The sequence below is a fragment of the Odocoileus virginianus genome, chromosome 3 (assembly GCF_023699985.2).
Source record: "Odocoileus virginianus isolate 20LAN1187 ecotype Illinois chromosome 3, Ovbor_1.2, whole genome shotgun sequence".
NCBI lineage: Eukaryota > Metazoa > Chordata > Mammalia > Artiodactyla > Cervidae > Odocoileus > Odocoileus virginianus.
In genome coordinates this window covers 20648218-20665666 of record NC_069676.1, presented here as the reverse complement: position 1 = coordinate 20665666, position 17449 = coordinate 20648218, and the positions used below count along the sequence as shown (strand labels likewise).

The 17449-nt window shown below is 35.3% G+C and overlaps 1 protein-coding gene across 9 annotated transcripts in view; it reads right to left on the bottom strand.

Annotated features, from left to right (window-relative positions):
- Nucleotides 1-17449, bottom strand: part of RAPGEF6 (Rap guanine nucleotide exchange factor 6) — a 226566-nt gene that overhangs the window by 38913 nt on the left and 170204 nt on the right. For all 9 annotated transcript variants that reach the window (XM_020900686.2, XM_020900691.2, XM_020900664.2 and 6 more), the window contains 3 exons: nucleotides 11237-11394; nucleotides 2797-3037; nucleotides 659-1042 (listed from right to left, as the gene is read on the bottom strand). In XM_020900686.2, coding sequence (XP_020756345.1) covers nucleotides 659-1042; nucleotides 2797-3037; nucleotides 11237-11394 — 783 coding nt within the window. The remainder of the gene's footprint in view (nucleotides 1-658; nucleotides 1043-2796; nucleotides 3038-11236; nucleotides 11395-17449) is intronic.

Here is a 17449-nt window from a genome sequence, read left to right as displayed (position 1 = left end):
GGAAATAAAGTGTCTACACCTAGATTCTCACAGTAAGTGAAGAGAAGGAGGAAGGTTCCCAGAAGTTAATGTAACCACCCACATTTCCTGGGTTTATAAACTCTGAAGAGTTTTCATAATTCTAATGGCCCAGCTTGTTTGAGTGGCAACACATTCAATGATACCTCGTATAGTCTGTCAGAAACAGGAAGAGGTCACCAAATGGTAGCCGTTATTATTTGTTGCTGCTGTGGTCACTTCAAAATAGCAGTTTTAAGTTAGTGCATTAATATCACCAATTTGTAGTGTGTTAATTTTTCAGTGCCAAATCACAGTGAAGCAGGTACTGTCTGATGCACAGTACAGAAGTCTGATGATAAAGACCAGGTATCGAGCATATATCCAAGTGGGTATAATCCCTCACGGGGGAGAAATGAAAAAAACTGGGCAGGGAACCACCTATACTTAACAAAAAATGTTTAAGTGACTGAAAGATAGAAGAAACAAAAGGAGAAAAACCAGTATCACCAAAACAGAAAATATGTTCAATCTAAAAAAACTTATATAAAAATATATTCATTGAATTTTTCTTTTCCTGCCCATTTAATACCTAAGAAGAAAACCAGCTTCAAGTTCAGAATCATGACAAAATCATACAGAAATATTTGTACAATCTTACCTTATTATTGCAAACATGGAATTGAAGTTCTTACATTCTCGACAATGAAGTGCAATTTTAATAAAATGTTTAATAATCTTCATTCGTTTGAGCTGATTTGATTCAGTTAAAACCTCTGAGGCAACCCAGAATGTCTCTTGGTTTACAATGTCTTCAAATTCTTTCAAGTGAGTATTTCCTGTTTTGGACTCTAACTTAAAAAGGTCATCAATATATTCAGTAGGCTCAATATTACGAAATAAATCAAAGTCCCTCATGGACAGCTGAGTGGCCACCTCAATAGTACTTAGCTGTAGCATGGATAGCTGGCTTTCCTTAACTAGTTCTTGAGCATCTTCATCTGAACATAGGGTTTCTGTTTCCATATTATTTTTCAAATAATACCTAGAAGGAAAAAATTGCTTTTATAAGTGATTTCACATTTATAAGAGCACTTTTCCTTTTTAATCACTGTTGTCAAAACATCATTATACTGTTAATAACTTTTTGTCAGAAATGTCAGCAGAATATTCATTTAAAGATAAAACGGAAACTTAACACTTTAAATGAGAACACTTTGAAGAAGTTGTTCTCTTATTCTACCATTTAACATCTATGAATTTAAAGTGTAAAAGTAATGTTGATTATACTGTAAAACTTAATGATTTTAAGAAATTATTCACATTATACTCTTGAGAACCAAAGTTTTAATGAGGGCTCTATAAGGATCCAGGACACATAATAGGTACTATACAAAATACTTGTTAATGGACAGCATGAGTAAACTCCTGAATCAAGACTGTCCACAGTTCTATTTGGAAGTTGTGGCTGCACTCACTTTCTTCTTAACTTTAAATTTTCAAGAAAAGCAAAGAAGAATAAAACCCATACAGAACGGAAAATCCACTACTGATTTCTCCCTTGATAAATCCAAAACTTCATTCCAGCAAATGGCATTGATTGGTAGCCATAAAAAAGATCTTCACTTGCCTTTTTAGATGAACAATTTTATGACACTTAAAAGCTAAGAGACAAGTAAAGAATTCATAACTAGGAAATATCTTCTACAGGACCGTTGCTGCAGAAGAGGTTACATACTGTATCACAAGTGGTTTTTACTTCATTCTTTCTATTAATAATATACAACTTGATCTAAGCCCGAGTTTGTGTCCATCTATTTTATACTGTCAAGGAAATAACTATATTTATTTTTCTTCTGCCTTTAAACTATTCACATGCCTAAGAGATTATCATAAATAATGAGTTGAAACTCATACTGTAGATAATAAAATTAGATCTAATTATGTTATGTTTATTAACTCAATTCTATTAACATTCCTCTGAGGTTGGTTCTATTACTATCATCCCATTTTATGATGAGAAAATTCAGGCACAGAGGAACCAAATAACTTACTCAAGATCATACAGCCAGACCAGGGATTTGAATCTCGGCAATCTTGCTCCAGGATCCATGCCCTTAACCACTACATGCAGTCAGCAAAAGCAGAGTTAACCTATTCTCTCGTAACAGCAACCACTATGGATAGTCATTTTAAGGTTTCTAAGGATTTCATCATACATATGAATCTAGGTTCACTAAAAAGATTGTATTATTGCCAGAAAAAAATCACTAAAAAACAAATGTTACTGAAATTATCTTTTAGTTGATCAAATAATTTTCAGAGTCCATTTAAAACATTTTTAGAGTTTTCATATATTCATGAAGAAAGACTACTTAAAAGAATTATGTAAACTATGATTTCTTTTCCCCAAAGTACATATTGATCATTTAAAAAGCAAATGTATAAATTAACATACACAAATATACTCAGATACATATAATAAAAATATGCATCATCTCCCTCTGTAAAAAACGGCTTGGACTATACCACTGGTTCAAAGACTTTATTTTGGCAGAAGGGCTAAAACATTTTTATCCTTTCTCCCACTTCTGGGTAGCACTTATGAGTGCTAACACTCTAAGGTTCATTTACATAATTATGGAGACAACAGAAGGCTATAAAAAGAATACTATGTTAATTTTAGAGAGAACTCAGTGGTCCTAAAACATGATGTTCCTATTTAACATTATGTCTTTTAACATGCAATCTTCAAAAACACATGCAGAAATAAGTACATTCATTAATAAGCACATTTACCTTCCATTGAGCTGAATTCTATCAGCTAATTTGGAGAATTGGTCTGGAAGTCTTCTCTGTTTTATAACACCCTCAGGAGTAACAGAAACTTCACAGAGAGAGTACGTGTCAGAGGCACCAGTCAAACCAAATTCATGAATAGCTTGACAAACAACTTCTTTAGCTGTAGTGTCTTTACTGATGATAATGTAGCAACTCTGCTGATCTGCTTTGAAAACTCTTATAACTTGATCAGGAATATCTGTATAAATACAAAACAGTATTCTGTTATTTTACAGAAAATGACTCAAACTCTTCAAAAAATAATTTAGAAGACAATGATCTCTCTAAACAGTTAAATATATCTTTCTCTTTCAAGGATGTTAAAAGAAATCATAGCTGCACTTATTAATAAATCAATGTATCTTTTCTGGTGACAAAATACTAGTATATGTTCACAGAAAAACACCAAGAAAAAAAAATAAAGCCATACTATGCATATGATTTGAAAGCCATGAAATTTTCATTTTTATAAACATTTTATATCATTAAATATTCTTCAAGAAAATTTTTTATGGAGGCATAGGACTCCACGATCTGTATTTTATAATTTGGAATGAATCAAATCCTTAATCACAGACATTTAGCTTGCATATTATGTTTCTTTATCATAAGTAACTTTATGATAAATAATTTCCCTCCATCTCAAACTCTTCCTGTAGATAAACCTTTGTAGTCAATATGATTTATTTCCTCAGGGAAAATCCAAAACAAAGAGAAATGTTGAGTTAGAGGGCATGCATACTGTTACTGTTTTGGAAATATACTTCTGATCTGTTCTAAGAACATTATAATGTTTTATCATCCTAGGGTACAAAGACAGCAATTTTAGTCACATTCTTATCAAAACTGTTTATGAACTTTTTTTTTTCCATTTTGAAAGCCCTATGCATTTCTTCCCTCCAAAAATGTGTCATTATTTTGTATTTCACTTCTTTGGTTCATGGTGAAACTCGCTGGTTTAGTCAACCATTATTCCTTTTTAAAAATATTTTTTGTTATTCTTTATGCTTTTTCTTACTGAATTATACTAAGTGCCAGCCAATACAATCTACTATAAAGTAGCCAATGTCTTTTCAGATTTTATATTTATGTATTTTAACACAGGAAAATTTAAAACATTCATGTTAAATCTCAGTGTTTGTGATGTTTGCTATAAGTAGATTAATCTTACTTTAAAATAAATGTTCGTGTAATATGTACATGTAAATAATGATATTCCCCCCTCCTACTCTACCTTATTTCTTTTTCTATTCATATGGCATTGGCTAAAGCTTCCTGAACAATTAGCCCATATGACGACAGTGGGCTAATTTTTTACATAATTAAATTTAATTGAAAAGTGATTTTACAACACAAACAACTGCTAAATGTTTCCTCATAATAATAAATTACAAAAATTTCTTTCATTTTTAATTAGGAAAAATATATTGTGGATATTTGTATCAAGTGAGTAATGGGGGTGAGCTAGGGATATTTGGGTGGCTCAAGTCACTGTATACCTTTGTGTAGCATTACCTTCTTAGCACTGTATACACTGTAAATCTAAGAGGAAAAGAAAAATTACAAATTCGCTTCAAAATCACCCAAGGCATAATTCCAGCTAAATGAAAGAGAAAAGTAATGAAACAGATGTGGAAGGAAATAATTTCACAGAATAAAGTTCGCCGTGAGGCTACAACACAAAAAGACAAAGACTGACTCCCAGTATTGGAAGAGTCAAGTGAATATATGTGAATACAATTCCAGGAAAAGGATTCTTAGCCGACAAATGTTGAATGTTCTGGGTTTACTGTCAAACTGGAAGCACAATGCTTCATCTATTCAGGCCCCTTTTGTAAGATATATGCGCCAAACTGCTTTTTTTTGAGGTATGCAAGGATCTGAGTCACCGAACACCTCCTGCCTCCTGTTCATATATCTCTGAAAATGAGTCAGTCCCTCAGATGTTGCTGACATTATCAGGTTTCTAAGTCTACAGGCATAAGGTAGGCTCTTCTGACATGCTAACAAGATGCCTCTCTATTCTGGGCTAGAAAATGCAGGAAGTTGGAAATTTCAGTTTTCCAAAAGAAAAATACTGGACAAGAGTTTCATTCATTATCCCCTTTAACCCAATAAAAGGTGTCAAACAATTACTATTATTATCTGTATTGTTCCTATCCTCTTCACAAAAATAGATCTCAGTTGTCCAGGGCTTAGAGGTAGATTTGTTTACTGGGTTTTTGGGGGTTGAGCATCTGCCAGCCGAGCTAGCTGACCATGAGGGAATGGGGAGATGCTCTGATTCCTTTTATTAATTTCTTCAGAGAAATTTATTCAAACAGACAGATTGGGAATTTGCACACATTTCTTCTCTTGCTGCTAACATACTACATCGGAGAAGGAACCTTGTGTATCCTTCCAAACACTGTATTCTGTTACATTCTCTTATATTCACACTGTTAAAATCATCTGTTTCACATGCAAAGGACAAATTGTCATAGTCATGTAAGAAGGATTCAGGCATCATAAATGGATAGCTCTAGAACAGATCTGCAAATGGAATTATCCAAAGGGTATTCAGTCAGTTCAGATCAGTCGATCAGTTGTGTCCGACTCTTTGCGACCCCATGAATCGCAGCACGCCAGGCCTCCCTGTCCACCACCAACTCCCGGAGTTTACTCAAACTCATGCCCATTGAGTCAGTGATGCCATCCAGCCATCTCATCCACTGTCGTCCCCTTCTCCTCCTGCCCCCAATCCTTCCCAGCATTAGGGTCTTTTCCAATGAGTTAACTCTTCGCATGAGGTAGCCAAAGTATTGGAGTTTCAGCTTCAGCATCAGTCCTTCCAATGAACACCCAGGACTGATCTCCTTCAGGATGGACTGGTTGGATCTACTGCAGTCCAAGGGACTCTCAAAAGACTTCTCCAACACCACAGTTCAAAAGCATCAATTTTTCGGTGCTCAGCTTTCCTCACAGTCCAACTCTCACATCCATACATGACCACTGGAAAAACCATAGCCTTGACTAGACAGACCTTTGTTGGCAAAGTAATGTTTCTGCTTTTTAATATGCTATCTAGGTTGGTCATAACTTTCCTTCCAAGGAGTAAGAGGCTTTTAATTTCATGGCTGCAGTCACCATCTGCAGTGATTTTGGAGCCCCCCAAAATAAAGTCTGACACTGTTTCCACTGTTTCCCCATCTATTTCCCATGAGGTGATGTGACCAGATGCCATGATCTTAGTTTTCTGAATGTTAAACTTTAAGCCAACTTTTTCACTCTCCTCTTTCACTTTCATCAAGAGGCTTTTTAGTTCCTCTTCACTTTCTGCCATAAGGGTGGTGTCATCTGCATATCTGAGGTTATTGACATTTCTCCCGGCAATCTTGATTCCAGCTTGTGTTTCTTCCAGCTCAGCGTTTTCTCAAAGGGTATTACATAACCCAAATCCCGGTGAATTTGCCAAGATAATAAAATGCCAATTTTGAAAAACAAATTTGAAAATTTGAGACACATTAGAGGAAAAATATCTCCACACTGATATCAGTGTTGGGGTAAATCTCTCTTTCCATTTTCAAACTGCTACCTGTATAATACATATATTTTCTTCAGAAAAGTACTAGTGAGAGAACACCATAATGCTAAACATAATATTTGAAACATGGCACACACTCAAACGTTAAATGATTAGTTAAATGATAAATATGAAGTTAGAATAAAGTTGAATCAAGAACAAAAACGATCTAACCATTTCAAATTTTAGGTACGAAGCTAAAATACACATAAAAATATAATCCTGTAAGGAAAACAGACATTTAAAAAGAACCGTGGAGAAGTTCAGCATTTATTAGTCTTATGATTAATATTCCATACTAAAATTCTTACATAATAGGTAAATGAATTGAAGAACTGAAATTCACATATACCCATACTTTCAACCCAAGGCAAAATTTCTAGTGTTAATTAAGTAAAATTTAAAAGTGAGATAAGGACACATGTTTTGACCCTGTTGTTGTTGTTTGTTGTTTAGATGCTAAGTCGTGTCTGACTCTTTTGCAACCCCATTCACTGTAGTCTGCTGATGACATAACAGGTACTACATAAATATTTGTATACTGATTAACAATTTAAAGCAGAATGAAGGGGCAGTCTTTTGCTGTGTTTTTTTAAAGATCACTTAAAATACCTAAAAAGTTCTTCCATTTTTAGTGTCTGACCCTGACATTATACTAAAAATGGAAGAACTTTTTAGGTATTTAAGATGACCATTAAAAGAAAAACAGAAAACAAAGGAATGCCTCTTCATTCTGCTTTAGGCTGTTAATCACTGTACAAGTATTTATGGAGTACCCATTACATCATTAGTGTCCCAGATGATGAAGCTGAAGTAATAAATGAGATGGATAAAGTCTCTGTTTGCAGAGATCTGCTTATATTCAAGAGAGTAGGTGGTGGTTCAAGGAAAGACACAATAATGAAGTAAATAAGACAATCCATACAGTGAAAAGTTCACAAAGCAAACACAAGGTAGGAGTATAATGATACAGATTAAGGATTGGTAAACTTCTTCTATGAAGGGTCAAAAAGCAAATATTTTAAGTTCTGGAGGCCAAGAGGTAAAATAGATAATATTTCATAGATATTTATATAACAAGAAAGAAACAAATTTATGACAAAATTTTTGACAAAATTCAAAGTATATTAATAATGTAAATCTACAACATGTAAAGATATGTAATCACAGAGATTTAGGCAAACATCCACTAAAACAGAACTGGTTAAACAGAACGTTCAAAATATTGTGGCAGAATAAACCCCATGGCACTGAAATTCTGATCTCTGAAGAGGATATACTATTCAAGATTGATTGCATAATTCCCTCTTTGAGAACATGTTGAAAGTGTTGGAGATGCCCTTTTTACTGTCTGTCCAGAGAAAGTCAGTCTGCAAAGCTCCTTCTGCAGCCTTTGTCCATATCAGCAATATGAATGAGCACATATAAGAACTTATATTTTTAAATCTCCAAATGAGCAACTTTATGAAAAACCTTCTGCAGTGCTGCAGAAAGGCGTTTAAGGTATATTACTAGGTGAAATGGGCTAAATGGGAAAAAAATTATATCATTTGGGGTGAAAGAAACAGTACATACATTTTATGTGCTCTGAAATTTCTGAAACAATATAGAAGCAAATGAACAATTAATTCTGGAAACCAGAGACTTTTATATTTTATCCTTTCTCTGCAAATAAAAACTGTAATATATGTTCCTTCACAATTAAAAATTAGTTAAAATAACTCAGACTTGTGATGCAAAATGAGTATGAAGTTTACTAAATGTTAAAGATGTCAAATTAAAAGTTTGTGCTATTAAATGATAAAGAGTAAGCAAAAAGTTCCATATGCAAACTCAGAAAAAAAAATCAGTTTCAAATCCTTTTAGCTACACTCTGAATTATTTTAGGCCTCATGTCACATTAAACCCCAAAATTCGGAAACACTTTTTACAAATTACAGAACAGCATATATACTCTGATTCAATGGGTATAAAAAAGATATATATTCAAAGAAAATGACTAAAAGAATATATATCAGTTTACACTGGCAACCTTTGAAGTGTATGGAGTTCTGCTTTCTACTTCATTCAATTCTGTATCGTTTGACTTTTACAATAAAACACTACATACAGACATAAGCAAGAAAATACCGTAGTCTTCAAGATACTTACAGTACAAACCAACAGCTGTAGGCAGCAAAAACAAAGCAAAATCATAAAAAAGTCAGCAAACAAAAGCAAAGTATTAACCAGTTCTGTGGCTTTGTCCTTACTTTCTAATGACAATTTAAAATATGCAGCAAAAACATAACTGAGATGTAGACTGATAAAAGTTAGTCATACTTGGCTGATGTCACACATGTACAACAATATACATATGTGATGTACACATAGTTAACCTAAAATTTAGTGCTGTCATTTATGATTCACCAAGCTGAATTTGGAATTAATTGGTAATAAATATTTTATTCACCATAAATATAAACAGCACTGCAGAAGGTTTTTCATAAAGTTGCTCATTTGGAGATTTAAAAATATAAGTTCTTATATGTGCTCATTCATATTGCTGATATGGACAAAGGCTGCAGAAGGAGCTTTGCAGACTGACTTTCTCTGGACAGACAGTAAAAAGGGCATCTCCAACACTTTCAACATGTTCTCAAAGAGGGAATTATGCAATCAATCTTGAATAGTATATCCTCTTCAGAGATCAGAATTTCAGTGCCATGGGGTTTACAGTTTCTAAATTTTAATAATTCCAATCTCTTTCATTTCCCTAGCTAAATCCTCAATTTCTCTCTCTCTTCCCCCTTCTACCCATCCTTTATCTCCCACCCCGCCTCATTTCTAAATATGTCAGTGGCAAAAATACAAATGTATATCAATAACTGTAAGTCAATCAAGTTATAAATCCTACATCCCTAAACATTTGTCTTATGAAAGTACAGATGAATATTTAGTTTGTGCTTTGGTAGTGTTTAAAATTTTGTGAATGCAGTGTAAGAAATACTGCTATGGAACATGCGCACACACAGAAATAAATTCCCCATACTACCACGTGACAACGTTAGACAGACAATGATAATGTGCTAGAAAAGGAGAGAGCGATTCTGCATCAGAGGGACCTGAGATCCCCAGATGAGGTAACACTTGGGCTCAGCACTGAGGAATAATAAAAATTTCCTGGGATATACAAGGAGAAAACACCAGAGGTAGCAAACAATATAGGCACAGAGAGACAGTTCTGAAGGTACGTCCCATACTCAGGAGAGACAGAGAGGTAAGAGTTTGGAGAATGGTGTAACAGGAGGCTAGAAAAGGGTTTATAATAATGCTGTAAAAACTGGACACCAACAGCTACTACCCTGCTACAATGGGGCTGGGACTCTGCAAACCATATTTCTTTCTTGCCAAGGTCTCTCTCTCAGGTTCTGGCAAAAGGGAGCACCAGAGCTAGACTGCAAGGCTACAAGAAGAGACCTGCTGCCTTATTTTCTTATGTGTGGGTATTTGGCTCCTATATTGCTCGAACGATACTCCTTCACCCTGGTGGTGGCATTTCTTTCATGCACCAGGAGCTGAATCCACTTTGTAGCTTCCTAACTGTGACACTTTAGTGCTTGCTTTCTTACCTTCTTATGTAAAACAGTTTACTTTATACTTGGTAACAGTATCTGATAATAACTTCTGATCAAATATATGGAGTGGTTTCCATCTCACTACTGAATTCAGAACAAATAGAAATCACTAGACATTTCTAAGTCAAGTAATGGCTCATCAAAACCTTCATTCCAGAACAGGGGTCCTCAGCCTCCAGGACCTAATGCCTGATGCTCTGAGGTGGAGCTGATGTAATAATAACAGAAATAAAGTGCACAAAAATGTAATGTGTTTCAATCATCCCATAACCATCCCTGCCCCGTGGTCCATGAGAAAACTGTTTCCCATGAAACCAGTCCCCGGTGTTGAAAAAGTTGGAGACCGCTGCCCTAGAAAGGACACTGTAGTCACGTAGAGAGTGGGATGTGTCAAAGACAGATCATTGGGCCTAGGAATCTCTCGGAACAGGTGAAGAATAACAGAATTCTTCCCTTTTCCCACTAGCTGTTAGAGCTTTAACATCAAAACTGAAGCTGATCACAACTATATGCATCTTTGAGGAGGTGCTTTTTCCCTCTTCTCCTTGGATCAAATAGATACTCCAGTTTTTAATTGTATTCATCTTTTATTGAAAGCCATCTCAAACCCATTCAAATAGTAGATATATAAATAATTCTTCAAAATGTTCCATCCTTGTCAAGAAATTTTAGGTTACACAGTTAAATGACAATTTCTGCCTCTGAGCATGAATAGATACAGAAAAATAAACTCAATGTCCCACACTCAAAGTCTGAACATCAATGAAAAAGATGCTATAGTATTTTAACAACATTGGATATAACAAAAACATTAATTTCAGGTAGTGGAGAGAAAAATCAGTGTTTCTAAAAAACTGTTAACACATTTCTGTACATCGTAGAGGAAGGTAAGTGAGACAAATTAGATTAAAATAATTTGCTTTATTCCTTTCCACACTCTGAGTAACATGTTTCTTGATTGAGAAGAAGTATCCCTGCTTTCATTCCACTGCTTGGATTAGGGTTACCAAAAGACACATATTTCTCTTTCATACTGAAAGTACCATCACTCCAGTTTAGAGAAAAAGACATAATCTTCTCTTTAGCGTTTCTGCACTGAGTCAAAATATGGAGGTGAGAAAAGAGGGCTGTCAGCAAATCTAGTATTTGTTACACATGGCTCAACCATCTATTTATCTATTTGGTACAAATATGGCTGTATAAAATAAGCAAAAATTACCTGAGGGATTAGAAAAATCCAACATGCTGGTGGTAGGCTGGAGGAGATCGGGGCTGCTGGACGAGAGTGTTCCAGGGATAGGCATTATGGCCAGACTGTGCCTACAGTGTCTCGTTCCCACAATGCTGTCATCCTGTGATTGGCTCAGGCCTCCATCACTTCAAAAGAAAGCCACATATCACTTTAAAGTATTTGAGGAGCCTTAATAGTAAACATTTCTGTTCTCTGTGTACAAGGCATAACAGGACCAATTCAAAGTGGTGATTTTAAAATACTATAGCAATTAAAAAAAAACAGGACAGGTCTAATACTGAAAATGACACTATAATGTTTTTTTAATAATTACACTCAAATAAAATTTAATTTATACATGTAGGCAATTCTATTATGGCTGACTCCTGAATAATGCAGGTATGAGCTAAGCAGGCCCACTTAGGCGTGGGTACTTCTCAGTGGTAGTAAACACTGCAGTACTACACAGCCCCTGAGAGGCTGAATCCACAGACGTGAGGAGCCACAGGTGGGTAGGGCCAATCATAGATTTTACATGAACTAACTCCTGTGTTTTTCAAAGGTGTGATCTACATGACACAGAAACGCTTGTATTTCGTATTTAGTTTCTGTCGGTTTTGGTAGAGAAAATGAACCTGAATAGGAAGTTCTTGAGATCTGCCAGCTTCATTAGACACTAAGACATATATCCAACAACGTACAGCCATACCGCAGCAAGGTTCTTCCTCTTGAAAGAAAAGCTTGGCAACCTTTAGGCAAAGGATGGAGCTGGTCTGAACCCAAGTAAAAAATATGGCAGGTTGTAGAAAACAATGGGGCTAGGCTCAAGTGACAAAGTAAGATAGATCTTCAAACACATGAGAAACCTGGGAACTGCTCCAGCCACCAAGTACAGAGAAGGGAAAACAGGAAAGTGACACAGAAAACAGCAGCAAACGACAATGGCTGCATGTGACAAACAGAAAGCTGAAGAAAAAAGGGGACCAAGAAAGAGAGGAAAAAAAAGAGAATTTTACAGGCTCTAGTTTATTCTAAGAGTGCATCATTTCTTGTGTGATCTCTCAAGTCTAATTATTTGGCTGTTCCTTAGATGAGACGATCAAAACCAAAGCAGAAAGCCAGTCATTGCAAGTTAATTCCCTTTAAAGGTTTCAAAAACGAGTAACATTTATTAAATGGCCATATTAAGCAAATACACTACCCTTCCTTTAAAATATTTCAGAGGTGTTAAACAGGCAATTCTAAAACCAAGAGAAAAAATAAAACCAAACACAACCCTATTGCTTAAGGTTTGGATACCCCTCAAATTCTATAAAACATAGGATAAGCAAAACAATTCTATACAAATATAGGACAGCAGTGAAAAGTAGACTTCCATTAGCATCAACAACCAAAATACTACTAATTTCTAAGCACTGGTTAAAATCAATGTTTTAGGTTAATATTAATTCCCATCTATATATATATTTTTCAGTATAGCATTCTACCCAGTATTTGCTACATATACAAATAATTATCACAGAATACTTACCTATGATCTTGGGATGGATTAAGATCTGAATAATATAGGGTACCTCCTAGATATGTTAGGAGTTAAAAATAGGACTTAGGCAGATTAGAAAACTATGCAAGATGGAATTTAGAGGATTGCTAAATAAACAGCTAAAGGACTGTTAGTAGCCAGACAAGGAAGACAGCCAGGATAAGACAAAGAGAAGTCAGGGAGAAGCATGAGAACATGGAAAAAAGCATAGTTAAGTGCTTCAAGAGCAAGCTATGTCAAACAGACCTAGGTTATTAGCTGTGTGACCTCAGGGAAATTTCTTCATTTCTTGGTTACCTCATCCAAAACTGTAAATAATACTACTGATCCCCTAGGACTATGGCAAAGATTAAACAAAGTAATGTAGGTGAACATTTTGGCACAGAGAAAAATAGGATTCCTACTTTTTAGAAGATAGTAGCACTTTTACTGAAATGAAAATAGAACAATACATATCTAGAAAGGATTTTACCTAATTCAAAATAAAAAACAGAGGGGGTACTATGGGTACAACAGGTAAAGGCACTACAGAAAGAGGAAATGCTTTCCTGGGAGGAAAGAATGCAGTCTAATCTTATGATAAGGCAAAGGGAATCATTTATTTGATAAGAAATTTTTATTTCTGCTAAGCTGTTCCTTACAATTAGGGGTGTATCCCTAAAGATCAGAGCTAAATAGCTTATGATAAGAGAAAAAACAGGGGTGGGGGGCTTTCACACACATTTTATTTATAGTTTTGTTTAAGTATTTCGGCAACAATTCATATTTGCTGCTGCTGTTGTTTAGTTGCCAGGTCGTGTCTAACTCTTTTGCAGTCCCATGGACTGTAGGCTGCCACCAGGCTCCTACATGGGCATGGGCTCCTACAGGTCCATGGGCTTTTCCAAGCAAGAATACTGGAGTGGGTGGCTATTTCCTTCTCCAGGGGATCTTTCCAATTCAGGGATTGAACCCATGTCTCCTGGATTGGCAAGTGGGTTCTTTACCATTGAGCCCAGGGAAGCCCTATAATTCAATATTACATAAAGAATTTTTAAAAATACAAGTCTTTCTTTGATTTCTGAAAACAACCTGCCAGTTCTTGGACATAGTCAGGTAACTAAATCCAAGGAAGCAAACTGTTAGCTGTTTCTACTAATAATCAAAGTCTAAACAATTTTAACAATATTAAAAAGTTACAATTTACTATTCAGGGAATTGGCTGTCACTTGCAATAAACTAGAATTTACTACAGAGACTAAGAAGTACATGAAATACTAAAAGTCTTTATCTATCTTACTGATGTTATTTAATATTACCTCTGCTTTTTAATAAGCAATAGATATGACACGGAAAAGCTATAATAAAGTGAAGTGAAATCGCTCAGTCGTGTCTGACTCTTCGCGACCCCATGGACTGCAGCCCACCAGGTTCCTCCGTCCATGGGATCTTCCAGGCAAGAATACTGGAGTGGGTTGCCATTTCCTTCTCCAATAATAAAGTAAAGCTGGTAATAAATTCATGGTAACTAAGGTGAAAGCATATATAAATGAAAACTATACTAATGTTATGTACAACCCATGCTATGACATGAAACAATATCTAATTGGCAAAATATCCATGCTTGTCTGGAAGCTGAGTAATAAAGCCTATTTGCGAACATGTCACATTTCTTACCAAAACAGTCTCCTGAGAAGATGATGCAGTAACAGAAACAAGATAGTTTTGAAAAATTCCTCAGTAATTCTTGATACTGAATTTACTTAAAATAAATGTATATTTTAGTTTCAGAGTATGAAACTAAAAAGGCTGCATAAACATCAACAGTTTGCAAACAAAAATAATACCAATGTTAAAAGCAAACACAGAATGAAAGCTAACAATAAATGGAGAAGAAAAAAAATAATTTCTAATAACCAAACAAGGCAATCTACTTCAAGGACTGTTACAATGAATTAGATACTTGACTGGGCAGTCCATGATTAAAGAAAACAAAATAAAAGCTACAATTAAAAAAATAAATAGGAGATCAGACTTCCTGATTTTCAGGTCAACAAAATTCACATTGCTAAGTTTTAATCTGAGGATATTATTCAAAATCAGTCAGACTTTCTTTTTCCACTTGTAATTTTCAGGAGCATTCTTTCATTTTAAAATTATGTCATGGTTAGGTATTTGGGGAATTACCGAGTCTTATCTCAATGACTTACTCCTTCCTTATACTCAGTATCTTTACTCCACTTACAGATGTGGACATTCTCTCTCACAGTATTTCTATGACAACTCTCATGCTGCAAAAGTCAGAGCCAAGTAAGTGCCCATTCCAAAAAGTCCAGACACAGAGAAGCCGCACTGAAAACTGTGGAATTAAACTCATGAAAAATTCTTCCTAATTAAAAAATATTCAAACCAAAAAAATTTTAAATACAAAAAACAAGGAAGCAAGCAAGAAATGGAAAATTGACCTATAAAGCTACTTAGAGAAAACCATAATCAACTTTTTTCTTCTAGTCATTTCACAGTAAGTAGCACAATTTATTTAACCAGTCTCTTGTAGCTGGACATCTCCTGAAAACTCTGCAGTTTTATTTTACCATGGATAAAGAACAACTAATTATGACAATGATATTTTAATTTTTGGCCTTGCTGTGCAGTTTGTGGGATCTTAGCTCCCTGATATGGGGTTGAACCAGGGCCCAGAGTCTCACGACTGTGAAAGTGCTGAGTCCTAACCACTGAACCACCAGCAAATTCCCTATTCTTGATTGTTACTGATGCAGAACATCTCATTCATGTTCTGTGCCTACTCAACTTCTACTGATCTCTGTGTGTGCATGTATGTGTAGCAAAAGAGGTTGTCTGAATTCACTTAATGATTAAATACCAAGAAATATGACATACATTCTCAAAAATGCAAAGTATCTAACCTAAAACAAATTCATTTTCCCTGCAAAATAGGGTCCAGTAGAAAACTGTTATGATTTCTACCAAAATAATCTGGTTTTTTGGGGGGTAATTTTACAGCTGAAATTATTAGCATTATGTTTAGAAGAGATGACCAGTTTAATATTAACTCCTGAAAGGCAGAATTCTATTCATATTTTATTCACAGCCAACAAACTCCTGCTGCCACAAGGGAGAGACTCAATAAATGCTTGCTGATAACAACAAAAATCCCTCTGAGTTTAAATAAAATAATTTTTACTAGATCTTTCATTTTGGAGGGGTCCTAATATAAACAAACAGTGTTTGAACACACTTAAAAGACTGCTCCCAGCCAACTCAATTTCCATGCCACCTGCTGTAAGCAAAGACAGACACCAACTGGAGTAACCAATTCCCACTTCCTGAAGGAAACACTATAGAGATGAGATGTTGATTGAGATGCCTGACAACTGAATATAGCCAGGTGAAATTTGACAAACTAATTGCAATCCTGGTGTTCTTCGGCTTTTGATGACACGTCACAACTGTGCCACCAAGTGTGCAAAATGAGACTCTGTTACAGGAAATGCATGTTTTCCAGATCAAACAAAACCCCCACAGGCTTCCGGAAATGGAGCTCTGGGCATCACTCCTGAGGATCTCCCTGCGTGAATTCTTTTCCCTTCTGATCCTCCATTCCTTTCCCTTTTCCTCAGCGTGTTCATGCAGACTTCTCGCCACCCCAAACCGTCCCCAATCTCTTCAGTGTGAGCTGGTCCCTCTAATATTTTCTTTATTGAAATCTCATTTGTGAGAAAAAGTATATATTCTTATATAAAAGTGTTTCCCATGCTGCTATCATACTATAGTATGCTCAATATTAAAAGAATTTTGCTAAAGTTATGATTTTTTTTAAAGCCTCAAGGAGAAGAGTCACTCAAAAAAGAAAGACTAATAAATTTTCTAAAAACAAGAGACATTATGAACACAGCTCAGGACGTTTCAATTTTCTGTGAGCTCCAAATTAAATTAAGAATAAATGTTTTTCCCAGAGTTAAAAATAAAAACTGATGAAGCATTTTCTGATCAGGAAATTCCTAAGGATCTTTAAGTAAAAGTTAAGAGCTGACATTCACCTTGTTCCTAATTAATCTTGCTGTTATTGCTACACTATGTTGCACTGTCAACCCCAAACCACTACCACAGCTAAAAGATCTTAAAAGAGTAAATCTTACCACATCACATGTCTTTGATGGCCCCCTATTATGACATGAAGTCCATATCTTTAGCATAATATTCAAAGTCATTCACTAACCTATCTATCATGATTCATCGTTAGTTATGCACTGAGAAACACAGTCTACCCAAATCTACCAAGCTTGTTTCTGCCTTTGTTCGTATCAAAATAATTATCACCCTATAATGGACCACTTGCTCATTTTCCGTTTTAGATGACCAGCTCTTATAGGGTAAAAACCTCGTTCTACTTTCACTATTTCTATCTCTGGATATTGTGCCTAATTTATGATAAATGTGTGAAGAATAAAGGGTTCCTGCTATGAATCCCCTCAAGGCAGGGACTACCTCTTTACAGCTCTGTAATTATCACCTGGCACAATACAAGGAACTCTTAAGAGCCAAAACTCAGTATTTTCTTTGAATATGCTCTCTTTCCTTTCACTGATTCATTGCCTTAATTCAGCAAATATTGAGTGACTACTATGTGCTAAGTACTGTATTTAATTATAACTTCT